Source organism: Cryptotermes secundus, unplaced genomic scaffold (genome assembly GCF_002891405.2).
Source record: "Cryptotermes secundus unplaced genomic scaffold, Csec_1.0 scaffold2244, whole genome shotgun sequence".
Classification (NCBI taxonomy): domain Eukaryota; kingdom Metazoa; phylum Arthropoda; class Insecta; order Blattodea; family Kalotermitidae; genus Cryptotermes; species Cryptotermes secundus.
This window is the reverse complement of record NW_019735495.1, coordinates 164,893-186,994: the sequence shown is the minus strand read 5'-3', so window position 1 is coordinate 186,994 and position 22,102 is coordinate 164,893. Positions and strand designations below refer to the sequence as shown.

At 40.7% G+C, this 22,102-nt stretch overlaps 3 protein-coding genes across 4 annotated transcripts in view; 2 read left to right on the top strand and 1 right to left on the bottom strand.

The window, feature by feature from the left end:
- LOC111869491 (ecto-NOX disulfide-thiol exchanger 2) overlaps nt 1-2,981 on the top strand; it is a 48,547-nt gene extending 45,566 nt beyond the window's left edge. The window contains exon 12 of the mRNA XM_023861062.2: nt 307-2,981. Within this exon, the coding sequence (XP_023716830.1) occupies nt 307-524 (218 nt within the window). The 3' untranslated portion in view covers nt 525-2,981. The remainder of the gene's footprint in view (nt 1-306) is intronic.
- A 2,062-nt stretch (nt 2,982-5,043) lies between these two features.
- On the bottom strand, nt 5,044-15,690 carry LOC111869490. Of its 2 annotated transcripts, none has more exons than XM_033753451.1 (6): nt 15,603-15,690; nt 12,205-12,488; nt 11,037-11,114; nt 9,482-9,671; nt 7,949-8,159; nt 5,044-5,586 (listed from the first exon to the last, which is right to left on the bottom strand). In XM_033753451.1, exons 1-5 carry the CDS (start codon nt 15,664-15,666, stop codon nt 8,044-8,046), a joined length of 732 nt encoding a protein of 243 aa, XP_033609342.1. In that variant the 5' UTR covers nt 15,667-15,690; the 3' UTR covers nt 5,044-5,586; nt 7,949-8,043. The 2 variants fall into 2 exon arrangements, with proteins under 2 accessions (XP_033609342.1, XP_033609343.1); XM_033753452.1 differs by lacking the exon at nt 5,044-5,586 and adding an exon at nt 6,345-6,524.
- Nucleotides 15,691-17,273: 1,583 nt separating this feature from the next.
- The window catches only part of LOC111869493 (tubulin polymerization-promoting protein homolog), a 32,325-nt gene continuing 27,496 nt past the window's right edge, over nt 17,274-22,102 (top strand). The window contains exon 1 of the mRNA XM_023861064.2: nt 17,274-17,559. The gene's annotated coding sequence lies outside the window, so the exon portion shown is untranslated. The remainder of the gene's footprint in view (nt 17,560-22,102) is intronic.

Sequence of the window (22,102 nt, the reverse complement as noted above, 5' to 3'; positions counted from 1 at the left end):
CTAGTATTGCAATTTAAATAATATATTATTAATAAATCAAATACTGGATCATTTTGTGGGCCACTCTGTATATTTAAACAGATACCTTTAAAAAACGAGAAAACCCATTTTGGCGAAATAGGTTGAAGAAATAGTTTTAAGCTTATGTATTAATAAAAGTTTCTAATATAAAATGTAAACTCAAAGGAAAGTACTCCTCATATGCACTGCCATGAAAACTTAAAAAAGTCCAACAATGTAAAGCTTTCTAGTATTTACTAGTATATAGTTGAATCTGTAGTAATTAAATTTCGTTTCTTGTTTTAGGTCTCCTTGCAACTTTCCTTCATGTCCATCCATTTGGTGCAGGAGTGGACTATGTGTGGTCATATCTCCAGAAAATGGAGCCGACTTTACGACCTGGTGAAGTAGAATCTCTCATGAGTCGTTTTCCGACTGTGTTTCGCCAGGAATTGTCTGGTATTGGTGCCAACATGGAGAGAAGATGGCAGTTTGCTGGCTTTAAGACAAGTCTTAGTATCTAAAGTTGGGTCATGCATGTTACATACATAATTATTTTCATGATCATGTTATTAACAATGCAAATTTCAGCAATCTGGTGAAAAATTTAATACAAGTGAACTAATGCCAATTACCTTTGCTTGCTTTTTATTTTAGTATGTGATCATGGCGGTACATGCTTTGTAATATCATCTATGTAATAAGTGTCTATCTTCCAACAGGAATTATGTGATTTTATATTTGTTGTCTTTTATGTAATTGTGATCTATATACCTTACCTTTTTTTTATTCATACCTTACACTAGTCCACTGAAATATTTCATTATGCCACAGAACTGATCTTCAGTGAATCAGAATATTCACTGAAGCAAGACTCCCCTGACTTATTTCTCCTTGGGCGTTTAAAAAAGATACATTATTGAGCCTTTCGAACCTGAAATCAATCTGTCCTACCTCACAGAAAACACATTACTGTATGTCTATTACAAAGAACAATTGGTTAGTCCTGTTTGTAGAAACAGTGACAATTGTATGAAACACAGATACACTGTGAGCAAAATTCGGACTCTTTAATATCAAAGCACGAGGCACATGTGGTAACTCCTCCTTTAACCCTTCAACGATGCAGGACATTTAATTCCTACGCACTCCTTGGGATGGAGGGTATTTAAACATTTAAAACTATAACTGCACCATTTCATTTAAAGTGTAATTAATTGGGAAAAACTGGAGTTTTGTTTTTCTAATTTTCACACTATGTTCAGAAATGCATATAGAATCAGTGTACTGATCCACACGGCTTTAAAATTATTTTTTGGTACAGTAAGCCTGTAAAATATCTCAGAAATTCAGCTGGGTGTGATAGTTGTGAAAACATTCCACAAAGAGTCTCACATTATACGCGTCACACCAGTACACAGTTTTTGACATGCAACATGCCATTTCTGTGGTCTTGATTTCTTAGCAGTTGGTAGAATCTTGCTTATAAAATTTCTTTCTTTTAGACAGGGCACTGTTTGTCTGATGATTGTCGACCCGGCCCTTTATGTTCTACTGCATGTGCTTATCTTGATTGTCATTTACCACAGAATTGAGAAAAGCACAAACATCCATTTTCAGTGTCAAATTCCAAATCTCATTAAACTTTGTTATGATTCGGTTTGAAGTAAATATATCGTCCACTGGTTGTGACATAACACAGCCCGCCACTTTGCTCCTCATGGCTGGCCTTGGGTGCTATATCCAGACTGCATGATGCGTATTTATACAACAAAGGGGAATTACAGTAGCACCATTCATATAGTGAACTGTTTATCATTTGCTACATGGCAGTCATAACACACTTCTTAGAGTCAACATCACACCTCAAAGTCATATCTTCCCCATGTGTTTTCTCATGGTTACAAATTCCGATATAGAAGCAACGCTGGTCCGAATATGCCTCAAGAGAATTGACTTTTCATTCGATCAGCATCCAGGACAGCACACAGTATCGATCTAACATATTTAGTTCGGAAGAATTCCTCCAGGGGTGAGGATGGATTTGCATGGTATTAAGCGCGCCAGGTGTTGAGGTAGAAAACTTTTTCAAAGAATTTAAATGTAATAACTGCTGTGGGAAGTTTAAAAGTGGGACAACGAATATGTGAAATGATAGCATGAAATTTCCTCTTTAATTTCATACCAAAATAATTACTTTACATGAAAAACAACAGTTCAAAACATGAGCGAAAACTTGACGCTGCACTAGGCGTGTCAGATACAGACTTCGGTGACATGTGACAGAAGCCGCTGGCATGCCTTGCATGGACTACGACACTGAAGGGTAAAAAGTTAAAAGTAATGCAAGAATACAATATTAATGTTACTGATGAAATTTCTGAAAAGGAAGGTTGTATAATCTTTAAGGAATGCATCATGTTGTGCTATCCTGTATGATTTTGTTTGGTTTCCGTCTCAACACAGCTATCAAAATCTCGTTCACATCTCACTGTATACGAGTATAATGAGTTTATTGATCTTAATAGCACGAGAATATGTTACATGTTTCTGCTTATAAAGCCATCTTCAGGCAGTACATATTAATGAATATTTTTAGACAATTAAATTGTGTTTAATATACGAATTCATATATTATAATATAATTATGGTATGCACTTGATTTTCTATTTAGTTTATATATTTAAACTTGTATCTGAATTAGTATAAGTCATATATAAAATGTATAGATTGGAATGAAAGTCTTGCATTTAAATAGATGCTTACAGATGTACATATTCATATAACTTTAAGTGTCATAAAATGTATTGCATTGTTATATTGTATTAAAATGTTTAGACAATGAAGTAAAATTGTATTCGTTATATTCATGGTACTTGTCATGCCTAAATATCGTTTTGTATGTATGTATGTGTGTTCTATTCAGGTTGGTGTCTGTTAACTTAATTGTAGCATTATAATATACAGTAGCTTCAGGTGTTGTTGATGTTTCATTGTGGTTGGGCGTGTTATATTCCTACTCCCATTTCATTTTCCTTGTGGGGCAGCTGTACTGCTTGGAACCAGTTGTTGCTATGTTCTGTAGTGTTTTGTTCTGTTTTTCCGTCATCATTTCAGGCCTCTCTTCCTATCCCCCCCCTTACCCTTCCTTCAGTGTTCTAGGGTTCTAGAAGGTTCTCTCATTCCATTCTATCATGTGATCACATCCTCTCCAGCTGTTTCTAGCTTGCTTAGTCTAGCAAGGAAAAAGAGGAAGGAGACTACTCGTTTACAAGCAGTGTGTGAAGGAGGTAGGGAAATTCTGTTTAGTTTTCATTGTTCCAAACTCCGTTTGGCTTCTCCTACAGGTAGTTGAGGGCTAGCATCCCCCCTTGTTTGAGACAGCTGCTTAGAGCGTCGCTGTTAGGGGTTTCTAGGAGTGTCTTACTTTACCTACGTGGGGTTTTGTATTGCCCCATATATTTTTTGGGGGCCTGTTTTGACTTTTGCAAACACAGTGTGCTTGTATCCCTTGCGAGAATTTTCCAAGAGGGAGTGGCTCGCCATCGACATGGTAGCTGGGTGGAATTCTGTCTTGAGTGCCCCCCCCCCAAAAAAAATTCAGGTTGTTTTAGTCTTCTTCCCTACCGGCTGTTGACGGCGAAGGATCCCCTAACTAAGCAATGTCAGTTTTGGGGTATCATGAGTAGAGTTTGCATTTGGATCATCCATTTTAATTCATTTTATATAAAATATTTTTTATTTAGTTATCTGGAGATTTTCTGGCTGTCGTTGCTTAAGATTGCAACTTGGACGCCCCATTCTACCTGTGGGATGGAGGCATTGAGAATGCAATGTATGAATGAAAGCGGCATCGCCCCCTTTCTAAAGAAGGATAGAGAGGGGAGGGGCTGCTCACTTGTGGTCAGCTGCACTGCTCAGAGCCAGTTTTTGCTATGTTCTGTAGCATTTTCTGTCTTTTTCAATGATCTGGTTTTCTTTATGTTAATGGTTTATCCACCTCTCACGTTTCTGCTTCTGGCAGGGTAGGGTGGGAAATGACTCATTTTCATTGAAGTCGAAAGCTGCCACATAAGGAGTGATGCGTGGGTGGACACATCATGGTGCGAGGCCCAGGAATTGTTGAGCCATTTGACTGGACGTTTGTACAAGACATTTTCCCTCAGCCACCTCAAAATATTGCAATAGAAGTTTCCAGTCACGGTCTAGCATGGTGGAACGAATTCCTTATGAATGATGCCTTCATTCCAGTCTAGAAAACCCAAATTAATGGCAGTGGGGGATTTGTTGTACTGACTACGCAACTACCTCTCTCCACTAAAGTTGGCACTAACTTCTCCAACAAGTGGCGGTCGCTCGGTCGGTATAGTTTACTTGTGGACTAATGCCATGGAGTTCGTTTTGATGCCTTCATTGTCAAAAAAAAACAAATCAACATTGATTTGACATTGTTTCAAACTTGTGCTTTCTTGGATCACAGTGAATTTGGTGTCTTTCACTGAGATGATAGCTCCTTCATCTTTGCTGTACCTGTAAACCCAAGAATCATCACCAATAATGATGATGGCGATGAAGCTGGGGTCACTTTCAGTCTGTTCGTTAAGCTCAAAGCAGATGGTAACGCAGTGTTCCTTTTGGTCATTTCCGAGCAGCCTGGGCACAGATTTCGCTGCAATGTGCTGTATGTTAAGCTCTTGTGACAGATTTTGCTGACATGTTCCATACAACATTTTGAGAATGTCACAAATGTCATGAATCATTCGCCTTCAATATTCCAGGATAACCTCTTGCACTCTTGCCACTTTTGTAGGTTTGGGTTAGGCCTAGGGCATTACCACCAAATGCTTCTTTAAGAATTTTGTGTGTTTCTGCTGTACCATCTTACCGAGTTTGAAATAGAATTTGATGCAAATTTGTTGCTCATTTACATCAGTCATTTTAACAATTTGGTGTTATTGCAAAACAGCACTAACACAACATTAAAACAATGCACATAAAAAATGAACACATGTACATAGCTTGATGCCACTTAGCAGACTGGTTCACAATGGATACAGCTTGCGACACCTAGTGGCTCATAACCATGGTATAAGCGGTTTGCATGCAGTGTTCAACTTTTGGGAAATTTTGGGTAGCACCTTGTACAAATGTCTGCCTATTGAAAAGTACTCAATTCTTTTTGAGCCATCGTAATAGAAAATGTAAGGACGGCTTAAGATGTAATTTTCTAGTGTGCTTTCCAAGGTGGACAGAAATAAGATATAAGACTATTTAAAAATCAATCCACGTATATATATCAGTAATGTCAAATTATGCCACTTACATAACCTTTAATTGGATGAGATAATTCAGTTATTTTGTGTAACCCCTTATCCAGAGAATGTACTGCAATGTAATGTAATCTCTGGATACAGAGTTAGACAAAATAACTGAATCACTCAACTAACAATTACAGTGACAGCAATACAACTCTTTAGATTTAGCAGTGGCATCTTTAACAGGATAAGACATAAAAAAGACATGGAGCAGGAGTCCAAGACGGGTAAGTCAAGACAGAGCGACGCTAACCAAGGTAGGACTGCAACACTGAAAAAAAAGAAGGCATGAGACAAATTAATACAAATGTAATATAACAAGAATATGTATGAAAATACAGAAAAAATGTAAAATATCAGTGAATTAAAGCAGAAGTCATAAATATGAGAAATATATCCATACAGTTATGCAGAACTGCATAAGGTACACAACTAAGTCTGAAAAATTGCGGCAAAATCCAATAGTGCATGACATTAAGCAGAATGACAAAATGGACAGAAATACAAAATGTATGACTCAACAGAAGTAATTGCAATAATAGTATTGGACCTTCAGACATAACACTGGCCTCAGCATGACAGCAACAAGGCCCAAGACAAGGAAAATTGCTATGGTAGGCTTGCAAGACATACTAACAAAGATTTACCTTGCTGACATACAATACCACATACAAGAATTCCAAACACAAACTCTCACGCATGCAAGGATCCTCCCCATCAGAGTTTTCGACACAAAACAATTTAATTAAGGCAACACATAATAACAAAACATAAATTTGAAGCAGAACCAGAAACGTCTACTTGTGACAAAGTCTATGGCAGAAGAACAAGTCACAACAGATGGCTCCCAGGTCAGGAATGGGATGAAGTATGTGAGGGCCAAAGTCAGGTGATGACAATGTAGGAAAGAAGGAAATTCCTCCTGAGAAGGGCATGGGAATGACCAGTGTTACATGGATGGTAACCCGAGGGGAACTCAGAACACCTACTCAGGATCACTCCCTTCATCCAGGACAGTAAAACCAAAGCACGACTGACAGCTCCTGGCTAAGAGCCTCCGTGTGGCACCGCCATAGGGCTCCACAAAAACAGGCTTCAAGGTGGGGGCTGCCACAGTCCATATTTCTCCTCTCTTGCTCTTTGCACACCGTGCTTTGGTTTGAGGCTCAGGGCAAAGAAGGGGGACTGGAGGACCCAGTCCATTTCTTCCTGCAACATACACACTCCAGGCAGGCTGCATCAAACAGGAGTAAACACCATCCACACACACACATGAACAGTGGACGTCCTTTCTGTGAATGTGGTGGTCTGAATAGCCACCAGAGATGACGTGATGCCTCTCTGACATTCTGAGCCCTAGTAGTGTTGGAGGTGTGAAGTTGTAAGTTTGCTAACCACAACCAGAGGAAATGGGTGAAAAGAAAGGAAAGTTCCAGGTGCAACACACACAAAAGAAAACAGCCTTACAAACAAGAAGCCAAACCAATAATCAGTAATCAAATACCGGAAATATGCTGTTTGCTTTCATATTAAAAAAAATGGATATGGCTTGATGAAGAGCATTGGGTATTCAAGCAGATATTGTGGCATGGAGTCTCGTTGCTGAGCAAAGACCGTGAAACAAACAACTAGCCAACAGCCATTACTACGCATTGAGTTAGTTGGTTGGTGAGGGAGTGATTTAGAGGACTGCTGTGGTACACTCCTTGTGAGCTATTGCTGTCAGAAGTTGCGTAGCTAGGGTCAGGGACAGTTCAGGAACCCAGAGTAAAGGAAACGTCCCCTGTTGAAAGCGGCTACCGAGCAATGGTGAGCGAATCCGTGATTGTGAATGCTAGTGTGTGTGCAATCACACGCTGCATCAAAGAATCCAAGAAATCCGAGCATAGTCCAAAACCCATATATAGTCACACTCCATAAAATTGTGATATCGTATTTTCTCTAACCTGGCCCCATATAGCTCATGTACACAGCGGACATTCGTCATTCGTGTATATTTGCCAATGCATGTTGGAGGGATATTTGTATGAATATTCGCAATTCATCTGAGTTCCGAGGGTTTTCAGTAAATTGCACATAAGTCAAAGGGTTGATGAATATTTGGCATTCAGTTCAGTAGTTACGCCAAACTGATCCCACACAACTTGTGCACTCAGCAAATAGTCCTAACAATTCGGTTCCTTGCCGAGTGGCAACATGCCAGTAACCTTAATTATTCGTTAAAGGAAGGACTGTTGATTTCACGTGAACAGAAGGAAGTGATAATTTTGAAAAAGGGAAAGCCCATTAATTTGGCCGTAGAAGAAGAGAAAATACTGAGGTGAAATCCATTGATTTCCGGTTGAGTGCAAACTGATGTGAGATGATACATGTTTCACATTTCAAAGCAAAGTGAGAGAGAAAATATCCCATGAATTATTTACCCAATTTTGTGTTTGAATTCTCATAAAGAATTCCATTTAAGACTGTGGAAGTTCTCGGACAGTATTCTTGAAGAGGTCTACCTTCTGGGATATAATGTCATGAATTCCATTGAAAGTAAAATCTACTTTACAGAGGAACATGAATAAGGCAAGCAAGAAACCATTTCTTGCTTGTCCCTGAACTATGCCACATCTCACCACACCACTCACCTTCATGTTGCAGTCCCCTAATGTCTATGTCTTCTTTCCTCTGTGTGTCAAACCCTGTCTGCGTCTCACTACAGTCGGACTTCAAATTCTGCATCTCAACATGGACTCCTATATACTCTGTGCCTCACGGCACAAAAAGTGTGTCTCTCTCTCAGGCCCCCAGCTTGTGGGATTTGCTGGAAACCCACCATGCCCCTATTTATTTGAAATCCTGCAATAAACCAACACCCTTATCAGTAAACAAGTTTTTCCATCACACTCTGTCATGAGGGAAACATGAATTACTGAGAGCAGAAATTGCGAAAAGGCAGTTGAGCCACTCGCCTACCACGAGTACCATTTGAGGCTTCACTATTTTCTTCTGCTATGATGCTTGGACGGCGGGGGGGGGGGGGGACATGCTACAAGCCGGANGAAGGTCGCAGGATCGAATCCCAATGAGGTCATTAGATTTTTTTTTCAACTTACCTAATCCTTCCAGCCGCACTATGGCCCTGGGGTCAACTCAGCCTCTAACAGAAATGAGTACCAGGAATATTCTTGGGGGTAAAGGGTGGCTGGCAAGTAAGGCTGACAACCTATCTATGAACCGATTGTCTAGAAAATGTGGGAACCTCAACATCTTACAACCTTATGGGCCTCCACGGCCTGTTACAGGGATACATTTACTTTTTTTACTTTGTGATGCTTGGACGGAAGTGTTGAAAAGGGCCGATTCCTCATCCTCTTGAACAGATTAAACAAACTAGTACCCACTTATTAACATTTCCATACTAAGTCAAGTCTCATCCACGTACTCATACTACAAGATATTTTTGAGGGGGTTACAGTTATTTGGATGACACCTTTGTAATCTGGGCACATGGATAAGAAAGACTACAAAAGTTCCATCAACACACTTACTTACTTGCTTACTCATGGAGCTGAGCCCTTCTGGAGGAGCCGCCAATTCTGCAGCTACTCAAGAATTTCCCAGCATTTTATGGAACCCGAAGGTTCATTACCGTGGTCACAAGAGCCCGCCACTGGTCCCTATCCTGAACCAGATCTATCCAATCCATACCATCCCATTCTATCTCTCCAAGATCCATCTTAATATTATACTCACACTTACGCCTTGGTCTTCTTAGTGGACTCTTTCCTTCTGGATCTCACTCAAAAATCCTACACGCATTCCTATTTTCCCCATGTGTGTTACATGCCCTGCCAATCTGATCCTCGTTGACTTGATCAGTCTAATTACTTGGAGAAGAGTACAACTCATGAAACTCCTCATTATGTAGTTTTCTCCAACATCCTGTCGCTTCATCTCTCATCGCTCTAAATGTTCTCAACATCCTGTTCTCAAACACCCTCGGTCTATGTTCCTCCCTTAATGTCAGAGACCAAGTTTCGCACCCATACAAAACCACAGGCAAACTTAAATTTTAATGTATTTTAATTTTTACGTTTTTAAACATCAGAGGAGAAGACAGACAGTTCTGGACTGTTTTAATCTTAGGGCGAAAGTATGGAACTAAGAGATCTACTCACGTCTAGGGCACCGTGAAGTAACTGTTTTTCCGAGTGTCGTTGCGTAGTTCCAAAAGGGCGGTTTCGGTTCTGTAAGGACTACGGAACGGTGCCTGGAATTCTTTAGTGCTGGTATCTTGGTCTTCCTGTTCCTCCTCAGTAATATAGCAAATGCCGCCCCCGCCTTGTCACGGGTGGCAGAGTACAATTTCTGGATCAACAATTCAACTCCTAATTATTATTCATTTAAGAGCAAACTTTACAACCCAGAGGCCAAACACAGAGTGAACACGAGTAACGGTGGGGGGGAAAATAACAAGAAAATACATAAAAACAAAATGCAATGACAAAGCAATGGAATAATAACAATAATTCCATTAACAAAAATCAAAGTTGACATGATGAAGCGATAATAGTAAAATATACAGGGTGTTTCACGACTTTAGGACATAACTGCAGGAGGTGATTTCCTAGGTCTTTGTGATCAAAAAAATTCTTCTTAAGATATATCGGACAGAGAAACAATTATAAATATATTTGTAAAGTCTGAAGAGGAGTTTTGAATTCAAATGAGCAGAATATCGTCGTTGATGTACAATATCTAATAATCCACTAAAAATTTGTGCTTTAAAATACCCTGGCGGGAGAATAGTTTCGCCTGACCTGCGCGCGCCTCTAGTGACGTCTGTAAAGTTCGGAATATGGTCAGCTCAAGAGGAAGAAGTCGTTGAACGTGGAACGACAGTCACGGGCGTTCACGGGGGACCACCAGCCGGCAGCAGCCTACCAGTCAGAACTCTAGGCCAGAAACCAGCTGAGTGGCGGGTCTCAACAACCGGGGTAGTACCTCAACTAGGTCATGAACGATTCTTTCCAAATCCTTTAAAATTCGTCATTCATCAGTCATCCTACTAACTGATGCTATATAGTCTCGATACCGAAAGCGTCGTTAACTAACCCAAACAACAACAAAAAAAATCCGTGGTTTTTGTCCTCAAGCGAACTATACCGGCCCCCCTTTCTGTCGTGTTGAAACCCCTCTTTCCATTCACTTCTATCAGGGAATCTGATCATGAAGAGTTTATCATAAACATGTTTTGGTATAATTTTATCAGACACCATCCGTAGGATGGGTTCTTTTTTCATGTCCTGAATCATACTCCTATATGCATGTCCAAAACCTTTGGGTTACAACGTAGCCTGTAATTTCCTGCCTTGGCCTCTGCCTACACCTGGAGGTGCAGTGTAGGGAGTCCAAGGAGGACTTCCATTGCAACTGTTGGAACTGTTCTCATTGTTCCCGTAATTCCCAATCAGGCTGTCCTTTGCAGTTTGCTAAGTTCTGCCTGACTTGTTTTAAGTTTAACTCTGGGCCACCATATAGTGGCAGCATAGGTATACCCAATATACCATCTTTGATTTCAGTCCCAAGGTTTTCCCAAACATACCTCTGCATGTCCAGAAGGCCTTGTAGGCCTAATTGATGGAATTATCCAGCTCTTTTCCCCATGTCAGTCCCTTGTCTAAAGTTATTCCAAGGTACTTTACTTCACTGGATAGATCTGCAGAAACTCACCTTAGTCCACTCGTGGCCAATGTAGTACCACAGCAATAGGACAATCGCCACCAAGCTGATAAAGAGAAATTTTTGACCCTGTAACAGATGTCATAATCACTGTTATATGGTAGATGGCTGTAATTCCATGTGGTGAGCAATTTGCCGACTAACCAGGCAAGCGGTTGGCAACCGATGGCCCTTTGTTTTCCTAATTCCGGCACCTCAACATTTTAATCAAGATATTAACAAACTTTATACAAGCCGGAAGGTCGTGGGTTCGATTCCCTATGAAGTAGCTGGATTTTTCAATGAAACTAGTCCTACCAGCCGACTGTGGCCCTGGGGTCGACTCAGCTTCCAGCAGAAATGAGTTCCAAGAATTTTCCTGGGGATGAAGAGTGACCGGTGCATAAGGTCGACAACCTCGCCGCCAGCTGTCAGCCAATTATCTATACATCTCCCAGCTCCAAGGCCTCCACGGACTGTTGCAGTGATAGCGCAAGGTCAAGTAGACCTTGCGCAGTTTTGAAATTGGCTAGCGTAGTTAGAAAGCAATAACTCATGGGCCTCTAAATTTAGAGAGAAAATAACTGAAAACGGAAATTTAAAATAGCAGAAATCTTACTTTTGCAGCATGAGTAATTCGAAATGTTAATCTTCTGTTTGATATTTAAGAGTCCTGTATCAGGCTGCTGTAATGAGTGGCAGAAATTTTTGTTTGGTGCTATTTCAATCTTTGGGTCTAACCTGCCTTAAGGAACAAATATTTTCAAATATGAACCACATTAAAAACAAACTTTTAAACCGAGTGCCAGATGAGAGTTTGAACCTGAAAATGAAATTCATATCTTATAAACCTAAAACAGTAAGACTTGCAACGCAGCAGCAGCAAATCAAAAATCACAGCAAGTTTTTAAACTAATTATACGATTAGGCAACCTCTATGTAATTTTCATTATGTGAATTTTATTGGTTTCTACCGACAAAGTCTTTAATCTTTCTAGTAGCTTTACTTTCATTACGGTTCTGTTTTCGAGTCTGCGCGCGCATGTCCTTTGTCATCTGAGACCTTCAGGCACATTGAACAGCAACGAAGATATAAAAATGGCTGTTTCGAAAAAACAAACGAAATGGTTGGCAACCGCCGAATTAGGCTAAATACAAATTACTGAGTTCGGAAACTTACTTTTGATAGATCCACTGCCTGGCCCCATAAAGTGTTGCCCACTTCTGCTGAACTTCCTGGTGCAGGCGGTTCGGTTGAGGCTGTCACGTTTCGGGGGCGTTTGAAGGATAGGTGACCTATGGGACGTTTCGTCCTTGAGGCAATTAGGAGGCGTAAAGAGAATGGGATATTTGGGGGGCGGTTGGCGACTGCGGTATCTGAGAGAGTGGTGTTGAAGGGATCGCTTGTGAGATTGTGGTAGAACTGGGGAACTGCCGCGGTTAATCTCTCATGATTTCTTCCGCCTGAAAATGTAAGTTTACGCATATTAACCACACTAAACACTTGAACACTTACATCACAAACGTCACATTTCTTACCCTAAACGTTAATTTTATGGAACTCGAAGCTTCGCTCTCCTGTACACGAGATTTCCACTGATCCCTACTCTGAGCCAGATCAATCCAATACATACCACCCGATGATGTTTAAGATCCACTTTAATATTAGCCCCCATCTACGTCTTAGTGTCCGCAGTGGTCTCATTCGTTCTTGCTTTTATCACCAGAATGTTATATGCATTACTTTTCTCCCTATTCGTGCTATACGCCCTGCTCATCTAATCCCCTTTGACTTGATCATTATACTAACACTTGGCGAAGAGTACAAGTTATGAAGCTCCTCATTATGCAGTTTTCTCCAGTTTCCTGTCACTTCATCCCTCTTCGGTCCAAATATTTTCCCCAGCACCCTGTTCTCAATCCGTTTAAGTCTGAGGTCCTTTGTGACATTTCGTATCAAATACTCGTATATCGTTACGGTGAGTTGTTAGCCCCTCGCCCAACCCCAAACTGGAGGACAACCCCCTGTCGGCTGCCCGCGGCTGCTTATTCAATTTATCGCAGCTACCCACCACATCTGAGGTCGTCTCCTCCATCCGCAACCTGAGGACGCATCTCATTACAAAGAATGCTGAGGTTAATGTGGAAATAATGTATTAAGTTGAAATTATTGTCAATTTGCTGGCCAAGGAGTTCATTGGATTCTGCTTCCTCGATTAATTTATTGTCAAAACCTGTATTTAAATGAAGACATGTCTTGTTCTTAGCATGACGTTTTATGCACTTCTCTTTTTCAGAATTTAGTGTCAATTTGTTAGCTTCAAACCGTTTGTTTAGTTTGGCAAAGACGTCCTTCATTCGTAAGATTTTGAAAATAGGTAAATTCTGGATGTGCAGTATCAAAGAGAATAGGTCTGGACTGAGTGTTCATAGCTGCAGGCAGGTTATTATTGTACAGATGTGCACAGAAACACACTCTCGCGCCGCAAAATTTGGCCGCCCTGGCATTCATATCACTAGGACAATTACATTTCGGTTAAGTTTTTTTTTTATTATATCCTTAGATAACCTCTATTAAAATGTGTATACATATTTTTTGGCCCCCCTGTGTTTGGTGAAAAAAGGGGCCAAATACCGAACCACGAGGGACCCCTCAATTTGCAACGTTCCATTCTGAATAGATATTGTGATTGGTATGCGTCCATTTAATTTCTACTTTCGACCTTCTGTTATTTAATTAAGATTTAAACAATTGTCCTGCTCTACTCGAATTACATGTAATTTTATTTTCATTATTAATAGTTCCTGGACTATAGAATTACATGCTTTGGAAATCTAATCAAATGTAGAAACTCTACTGAAGGCCCAAACAGGTTTTTAATTTTTTTTTTTCAAGTATTTCTTATTCGCTACCAGGAGTTCGAAGATTAGAGACGTGAACACAGAAGCTGGCAGACTTTCATTGTTAAGATTCGTTACTAGGTACCGTCTAGTTAATACGCAGCAACCAAAACAATTGGCTACCTGTTCTGATGATTATAAAATAGGTTTTGTATTGAACTTGCAAAAACGAGCTTCAAGCGAGTTTGACAGCATCCGCAAAACAAATAGACGGATCAGCCTACTCCCAATAATGAGCAAAATCTTCGGAAAAACTATGCTCAAGAGATTACGCCCGATACTAGAGGAAAACCGAATCCTCCCAGACCTTCAGTTTGGATTTCGAGAGAAACACTCTTATCATGGAACAAAACCACCGAATTACAGAGATAATGAGAGGAACTTGAGAAAGAACCAGTACTGCTGTGCGGCGTTCCTAGACATCATGCAGACCTTTGATAAAGTATGGCATTCAGCCCTCTTGTTGAGGATCAGAGAAATCCTTCCCCATGCATATTACAGAATATTATATTCATATCTAACTGATAGACTCGTTCGAGTAGAAATCAAAGACGAGATCACAGATGTAAGGAAAACTGAAGCAGGCGTATCGCAAAGGAGCGTAGTAGGATCCGTCCTTATCTCTACACAAGCGACCTCCCAACATCAGAAAACAACTGCTACCTTGGCCGATAATACGGCAATCTTGGCCACACATGAAGATGCAATCATAGCCTCAATGAAACTCCAGGTCTCCACCAGTAAAATCGAAGGATTGGACAAAGAAATGGAGAATTAAAACAAATCGAAGCAAATCCAATGATATTACATTCACCCTACTGAACCAAACCTGTCCGACAGTGCAAATGGGTAATGTTGACATACCCCAGAACAATGAAGAGAAATACCTGGACATGCATCTCTATGTAAGACTGATATGGGAAAATACATCAAAAACAGGAGAAAACAGTTCAACCAAAAAGCAAACAAACGCACTGGCTATTCAGAAGATCAACACCATCAATAGAAAATCAAACTCCTGTAAAAAATAGTACTCAAACCCATATGGACCCGTGGAATTTAGCTATAGGGGACAGTGTCCAATTCCAAAATCGAAATCCTAAAGCGCTTTCAATCCAAGATACTTCCCATCCATTTTGAAGGCAACTTGGTACATAAACAACCACAGGATCCGTAAAGCTCTACAAATGAACACAGTGCTCAGTGAAATAAAAAAGCGGACTGCTAAATACTTAAGAAAATTAGAAACCCACACTGGTGCACTAACAGTGAACCTACTGGAAAATAGCGAAACTACACATGGACTGAAAATATACACCGTCGTGACTTAACAGACAGACCTGAGTACAACTCCAACACAAGAATAAACTGATATCTAAGTGAACAAAAAAGTGAGTTAAGCAGTTAAACATATGCACTTATTGCACAGGCTGCAGCTTATGTATAATACGACGTAAGTGCGTGAGAGAAATGTTTTCCCCTCTCTCTCTATATATAATAATTTTTTAGATTAACAATAATAATGTTTTATAATTATTAAATTTTCATAGGCACGCAAAAGAATTTATCGGAATATTATCGAAATATGATGCATACATTCTAAAGAAGTTCGCCAACCGTGACGCAGATTGCCTTTGTCTTGGGTGAAACGCTTATATTTTCTGTTGCATTACTTACTTTCCCTCAAGTTATACCCAAGTATGACTAGAAGTGACAAAAGGAACGTCACTTTCGTTTCCATCTATGCAATCTTGACTTCTTCAACTCTTGAAATGAACAGGTTTATATCTTCAGTGGATTGCAAATGGATAGCAGACAGTTCGTATCCAGGAAACGAGCTAACATTTCATCGTATTTACGTTGACATGTATTTTCGTTGGTTACCTTAGATACGAGATGTCATTCTTGGGTAATGCCCTAAAGAATTGCAACAATAACCAGGAGAGTCCATGCGCATTAAGTACGTAAATACCGAACCTCAAAGAGGACTGGGATTGCATTTGGTATTGCGTATTTTCATGCGTTACGATTAGTTATGAAACTGACAAATAATGGAAGGCAAATATTTACAAAAGACACTAATAGATAGACTAGATGTTGGATTTATAAGGAAATCTAGGAGCAGATTACATATGAGGAATTCGGTTTATAACATCTTTCTTACCGTATGCAGTAGAATACGTAAAGGTTTAAATATACCAAACTACAAGAAGTTCTGAGAATAGTTAATAGCCTACTTTTCTCTGATACGACACGGATCGCAGAGAAAACGGAGCGTCCAACATTTCTTCTATTGCGGAATTTGTATTCGTTACCTTGGTAACGTGTTTAATGAGCCGTTGCCTAGGAACAATAAGGGGATACATTCACAGTATATAGACACAGACTGATGCGAGAGATCTCTGGAGCACCCCGTTGAAATGGGCGCAGGTGCCATGATATACATACTAAATTTCATAAAGATTTGTTCAGGGATTCAAAAGCTGGTGATCTCATAATTTCATTGTCTTCATTCTAAAATGAATTTTAGTATGAAGACATCATGGCATGCAGTACAATAGTTTAACGTGCATAAAGACACCTGAAGATGGCACATTAGTGCTGAAACATGTAGTGTGGAAGTGAAGAATAAGGTGAAAAAGTGTATACACTGTAAGACGGTCAGCATAAACCATTGGTCACTGAAGTTTAAGGTCAAGGACTAAAGGTATTAGAGCACAGGGTGCTGAATAGAATATTTGGATCTAATGGGGATGAAATGGTAGGAGGCTGGAAAAACTGCATAATTAAGAACTTCTTAACGCATATTCTTCATCAAATGTAATTAGAATGAGCGAATCAAGGAGGATGAGATGGATGGGGCATTTAGCACGCATGGGGAATAAGAGTAATGCATGTAGGATTATGGTGGGAAAGCCAGAAGGATAGAGACCATTAGAAAAACCTAGACGTAGGTAGGAGGATAATATTAAAATTATCTTAGAGAAATAGCATGGGGTGGTATGGACTGGATTAATCTGTCGCTGGATAGGGACCAGTGGTGGGCTGTCGTGTACACGGCAGCGAACCTTAGGATTTCGTGAAATATTGAGGAAATTTTTAAGTGGCTGAGCAGCTGACTGCATAGCATAAAGGACTCCGCGCCATGGAGTTGGTGGGATAATTAGCCCGTTCTTCTTATGCATTCAACACAGATATATACAACAGGTATTGCTAGAGTATGTTGGTTGTCATTGTTGTAATTTTGTCAGTCACATTATGCAATGCGCGCGAACCTGCGCAAGGGAGTCGTGGTGCATGATTTGTACTTGTTGGGGGAGTGGCAAATGTGACGGTCACGTTATGTATGTATACTGTGCGTGCGCGCTCACACCTTCGGTTCACAGTGCGGTTGTAGACGAACGAGAGGTCGAAGTAGATGTGAAAACGTTCGAGGATTCGTGTGCAATTTCATACAAGGGCGTCGGAAGATGGGATGTGCGTCGAATATTAGTGAATAAACGCAAGCCACAACTGATCCAGCTTGATATAAATACTTTGAATTGTTTCCTTTTTTTGTTCTTAATAAAACAGTGGTTGCGCAGTTTTGGAAGTGTTTTTAGGGGTGGCAGTGAATAGGAAATATCGCAATAAGGTAATGATAATGCTGTGAATATTATTTCAGTAGTATTTACTGATAATACAGTTTATTATTATGACATTCAAATTAATGATGGCACCTTAAGTTTCGTTTTGATTGTTAGATACGCTTGAAATGCCTTCCTTATCGTTCTCAATCTGCATGAACGTCGCTTTTCCGAGAGCCCATGCGATCGATGGTTGCGCCCTGAAGAGGCGCCGTAGGTAATTCCCGTGCCCTGCTCGTGTAATGGGTGACGAAATTGTTTAAAATGGGATATACTCATACAACGGCCACTCGTACTGGGATGTTATACCATCACTTGTATGATAAACAGCATTGGCTGTTTCTGAAGTTCGAAGCTAAAATGTCTTTGCTCCCTTTGTAAATTACCAGGAAGAGAACGGAACTTACAGCTTATTTTGATGTGTGATGATGTGATATCGGATATCATACAGTTTTTTGGATTATTGTGAGATTACTTTCTATTTCTGTAGGAAGTGTTTCGAAAAGCAAGGTGAAAATTTTGATTGACGAACTTCATAAATATGCAAAAGTTGGATGAGATTCGAAAATCGACCCTAAGAACAGACTGACGTGAAATGTTAGCGTCAAGAATCGAAGATAAAAACTTTCTAATGTATATGTACAAGTAAATTTACCAAATATTTCTTGCACAGAACGTTTGTGCAGCTTGTCTGGACTTGATAGAAGTCCAAAGCCCCCAAACCCGGTAACTCTGAGTTTAATTGTGTTATAAATTGTGGTTTGTATTATTGTTGTTAATATTTTAATTTAGTTTTAAATCTCAGTCGTTTATTTCATGAATCTTTCCCATCAATGTCTGCATGCCAGTGTGTGTATCCCTCCTAACGTTGTTAGTCAACGGCTCGGTAAATATGTTATCGCGGCAATGAATACATACGCAACACTGGAAGAGTTGTTGGATGCCTCGTTTTGTATGCAGTCCGTGTCGCTCTTCCCAGAACTTCATGTTTATTGGGGAGTCCAAACGAACGTTTGGAGAATTTAATTTTGAATCCTATGGATATGACCTCGAAGAGGCTCAAACTGAATATTACCGCTCTTTTCCCCTAAAGTGGATCATAGTTAAAAAGGCCGGTAAAAAGTGAAGGTGAATTTGTCCTTGTGTTTAATTAGTTAAGCGCAATGCCATGAAGCCCTGTGGGGGAATGGGCGTGTAACTCGGCTATTCTTGACCTCGTCACTGGAGGACGTAAATTTTCAGCGTCAGGCCCTGGCCGCTTTACCCCCGGCGCAAGAGGCCCCGTAATGAATTATGTAAGAGCCGGTCTGGATAATCTGAAGTAGAGAAAAATTTCTTGCCCCTGCCCAGAATTCGAACCCGTAACCCGTCGCTATACCGATTCTGCTCCGACTTCAGCGAGTAGACCTGTTAATATATTACATATCTCTTTTACCAGGAAGGGCTTCTAAACCAGGTTTAAGTCTTAAAGCGTTGAAGTGTGACACTTGAGCCTGTCTATACCTGTTTCTATTACCAAAATAAGGCCCATGTTGTAATTACTTTGTCATGATAAATTGAATGTAATAATTACTGAGTAAATATTTGCGAGACACTTAGGACGGTGCAACACGTCATTGTTACTACTACTACAACTACTGCTACTGCTGCTGCTGCTGCTGCTGCTGCTGCTGCTACTGCTACTGCTCTACAGTCGTTAGTTTGGCCTTGGTCGCTTTTTCAGTTCATTGATTCTATACACAGTCGGTAGGACTCCTTGGACGGGGGATCAGCCCGTCGCATGGTCGCTACCTGCACAGACACAGAATAAACTCATACAAACATCCCAGCGTTCCAGCAAGCGAACATAGTTCATGCCTTAGACCGTGCTGCCAATACGATCGGCAGGTGCAACACTCCCCTCGTTTATACGATTATTATGCCTGCATATTCTAATAAGCTAGCCAATAGCGAGTTTTGGAAAGAGCGGTTTCGACCTCTCAGTCCATTCACTGAAACTCTGATACACAGGTGTTCGGTAAAATAATGGAAACACTACGGATACTGTACACGTCTCTTTTTTAATATGCTGTTGGACCACATTTGCCTTCAGTACACCCGCAGTCCACCTTGGAACAGACTCGTACAAATTTTTAACAGTCTCTAGTGGAAGTTTATACCATTCTTCTTGAAGAAGGTCTTCATGTTACTTTGAAGATGTTGGCTCATCAGAGTGGTTCAGTGACGATGAAATCTGGTGATTGTGCTGGCGAGAAAAGATGCTGAAGTCTACCTTCACGCTCTTCAAATCATGACTGAACTGCTCCAGCTGTGTGAATGGGAGCATTGTCGTCTTGGAAAACCTCATCGTTGTTCTGAAATAATGTCTGGACCATGGGATGCACCTGATTACCCAAACTGTCCACGTACTCCCTTGCAGTAATGGGACCAACAGGAAACTGTACCACGATGTTGCTGCCCAAAGCGTCACAGAACCTCCCTCGTGTTTCACTGTTGGAACCGGGAATTCCGGACTGTAGGCTTCTCTGGGTGTTCTCCAAACGTAAACTCCTGATGTAGGGAACTGCGTGAAGGACGACTCATCTCACCATATCACGCGCGCGTTTCCAGTTGTCTCACGTCCAGGTTTTATGGTCGTGACATCACCGTTCGCGCATCTGAGCATTGCTTCAGTAAACAGAGGTCTACGAATTGCAGCCTGAACGTGGAAGCTCACGTCGGGCAGGTTTTGTGGAAACATGGTCTTCGAGACGAATATTCAGTTCTGCTGACCTGTCATCTGTGCTGCAGTAGTTCTGTGATTTTGCGAAACAATCCTTCTCAATATAAGACGATCTCTTTCTGTCAGTGTTGATTTTTGCCCGCTGTTCCTCTTCGCTGGTGTTCTCTTCCCACGATACGTGTATGCCGGCGTAACCTTAGAAAGTGTCGCTGCCGATACACAGAGTAATGTGGCAGGTTTCTTGTCACAGATGCCACCAGTTCTTCCCACAAGTTCTTGTTTTCAAATAAGGAAAGTATTCCAAAAAAACTTTTTTGTGTTTTTTTTTCCAGACCTTATATTTGTGACTGTATTATGTTAGTGGTCTCCATTTATTTCATCCGCAAATTTATGGAAATATTAACTGAATATTATGTTCTAGCTGCTAATTGCTATGCAGTTGATTAGTGTGTTTATATAATCTGCACCTATTTCCAAAAGTTCATACTTCCCCCCCCCCCAACCCAGTTGTTTTCTATGGCCTGATTTGAATGTTACTTCTAGACATCCTTAATTAAGCGTCTATGTATTTAGTCCGTCAATAATGCACTAATGAAGACACCACGCGATGCTTGAGGAAAAACGTGCAAGCAAGGGGCATATTGCAGATCGCAGATGTAGCTGCTTAAACAGACTGTCTGGAATATACGCATCACACGGCTTTAACAAGTGGACAACATCCCTTACGAGGTGGATAGGATTTTACGAAAGATTTTAATACGGGCACGCGGTAGCGTAGTTGGTTGAGGCACTATGCTACAAGCCGGAAGGTCGCGGTTTCAAGTTCTGATGAGGTCATTGGATTGTTTTCAATTGACCTAATCCTTCCAGCCGCACTATGGACCTGGGGTCGACTCAGCCTCTAACAGAAATGAGTACCAGGAATGTTCTCGGGGCTAGAGCGCGGCCGGTGCGTAAGGCTGACAATCCTACCGCCATCTTTGAGCCGATTGTCTAGATAATGTGAGATCCCCAACGTCTGACAACCCTATGGGCCTCCATGGCCTGTTACCAGGATAGCTTTACTTTTCTTACTTTTTAATAGAATTGAAATTAATTTTAAGTAATTATTTATGTTTTAAGTGGACTGCAACGCGCAATTTTAGCGCACATAAAAGCAGTGTAACAGTTTAGAAGCACCGACACACCTGAGGGTGGCCGTCTGTGGCCGAAACATGTCGTGTTGGTGTTGAATGGTGAATGTTGTAATGATCGTTGCATTATTAACGGACTAAATACATAGACGCTTAATTAAAGATGTGCAACAGGATGCTGAAATACAGAATTCTAGACATCCGTTCAGAGGTCGACTATTCATGAGTTGACAGGGTGCCATGGTCACCGTGTCTAGCACTCTTGATTTCCATGGACTGTGGCCAGTTCGTCTCAAAGAGAGACGAATTCTTCGTAACTTGGGTGTTTTCGTTACGAAAGCTGTATATATCGCACGCTGCACACCCCCAAACGCGCTTCTAGTATTCACAGTTTTTGGGTTGAACGTAGTAAAGGTGCCCTTAACCTATTTTACAGCACCAGGAACTTTCCTTGAAGGGTTGTGTGCTGTTTTAATATGGATCATGTAAATATTAACTCGATTCGACATACGTAAGTGAATGTTATATTTTAGCGTCCTGTTGCACTGATTTAAGTCCATGATTTATTTCACCGTCTTCTAGTGCATACACTTATCTACCTCACTCCTCTCTCTCGCACTACATGTTTCGGCACAAAAGTGCCATCTTCAGGTGCTTATTCGATTAACGTTAAACTAGTTCACTGCATATATATAT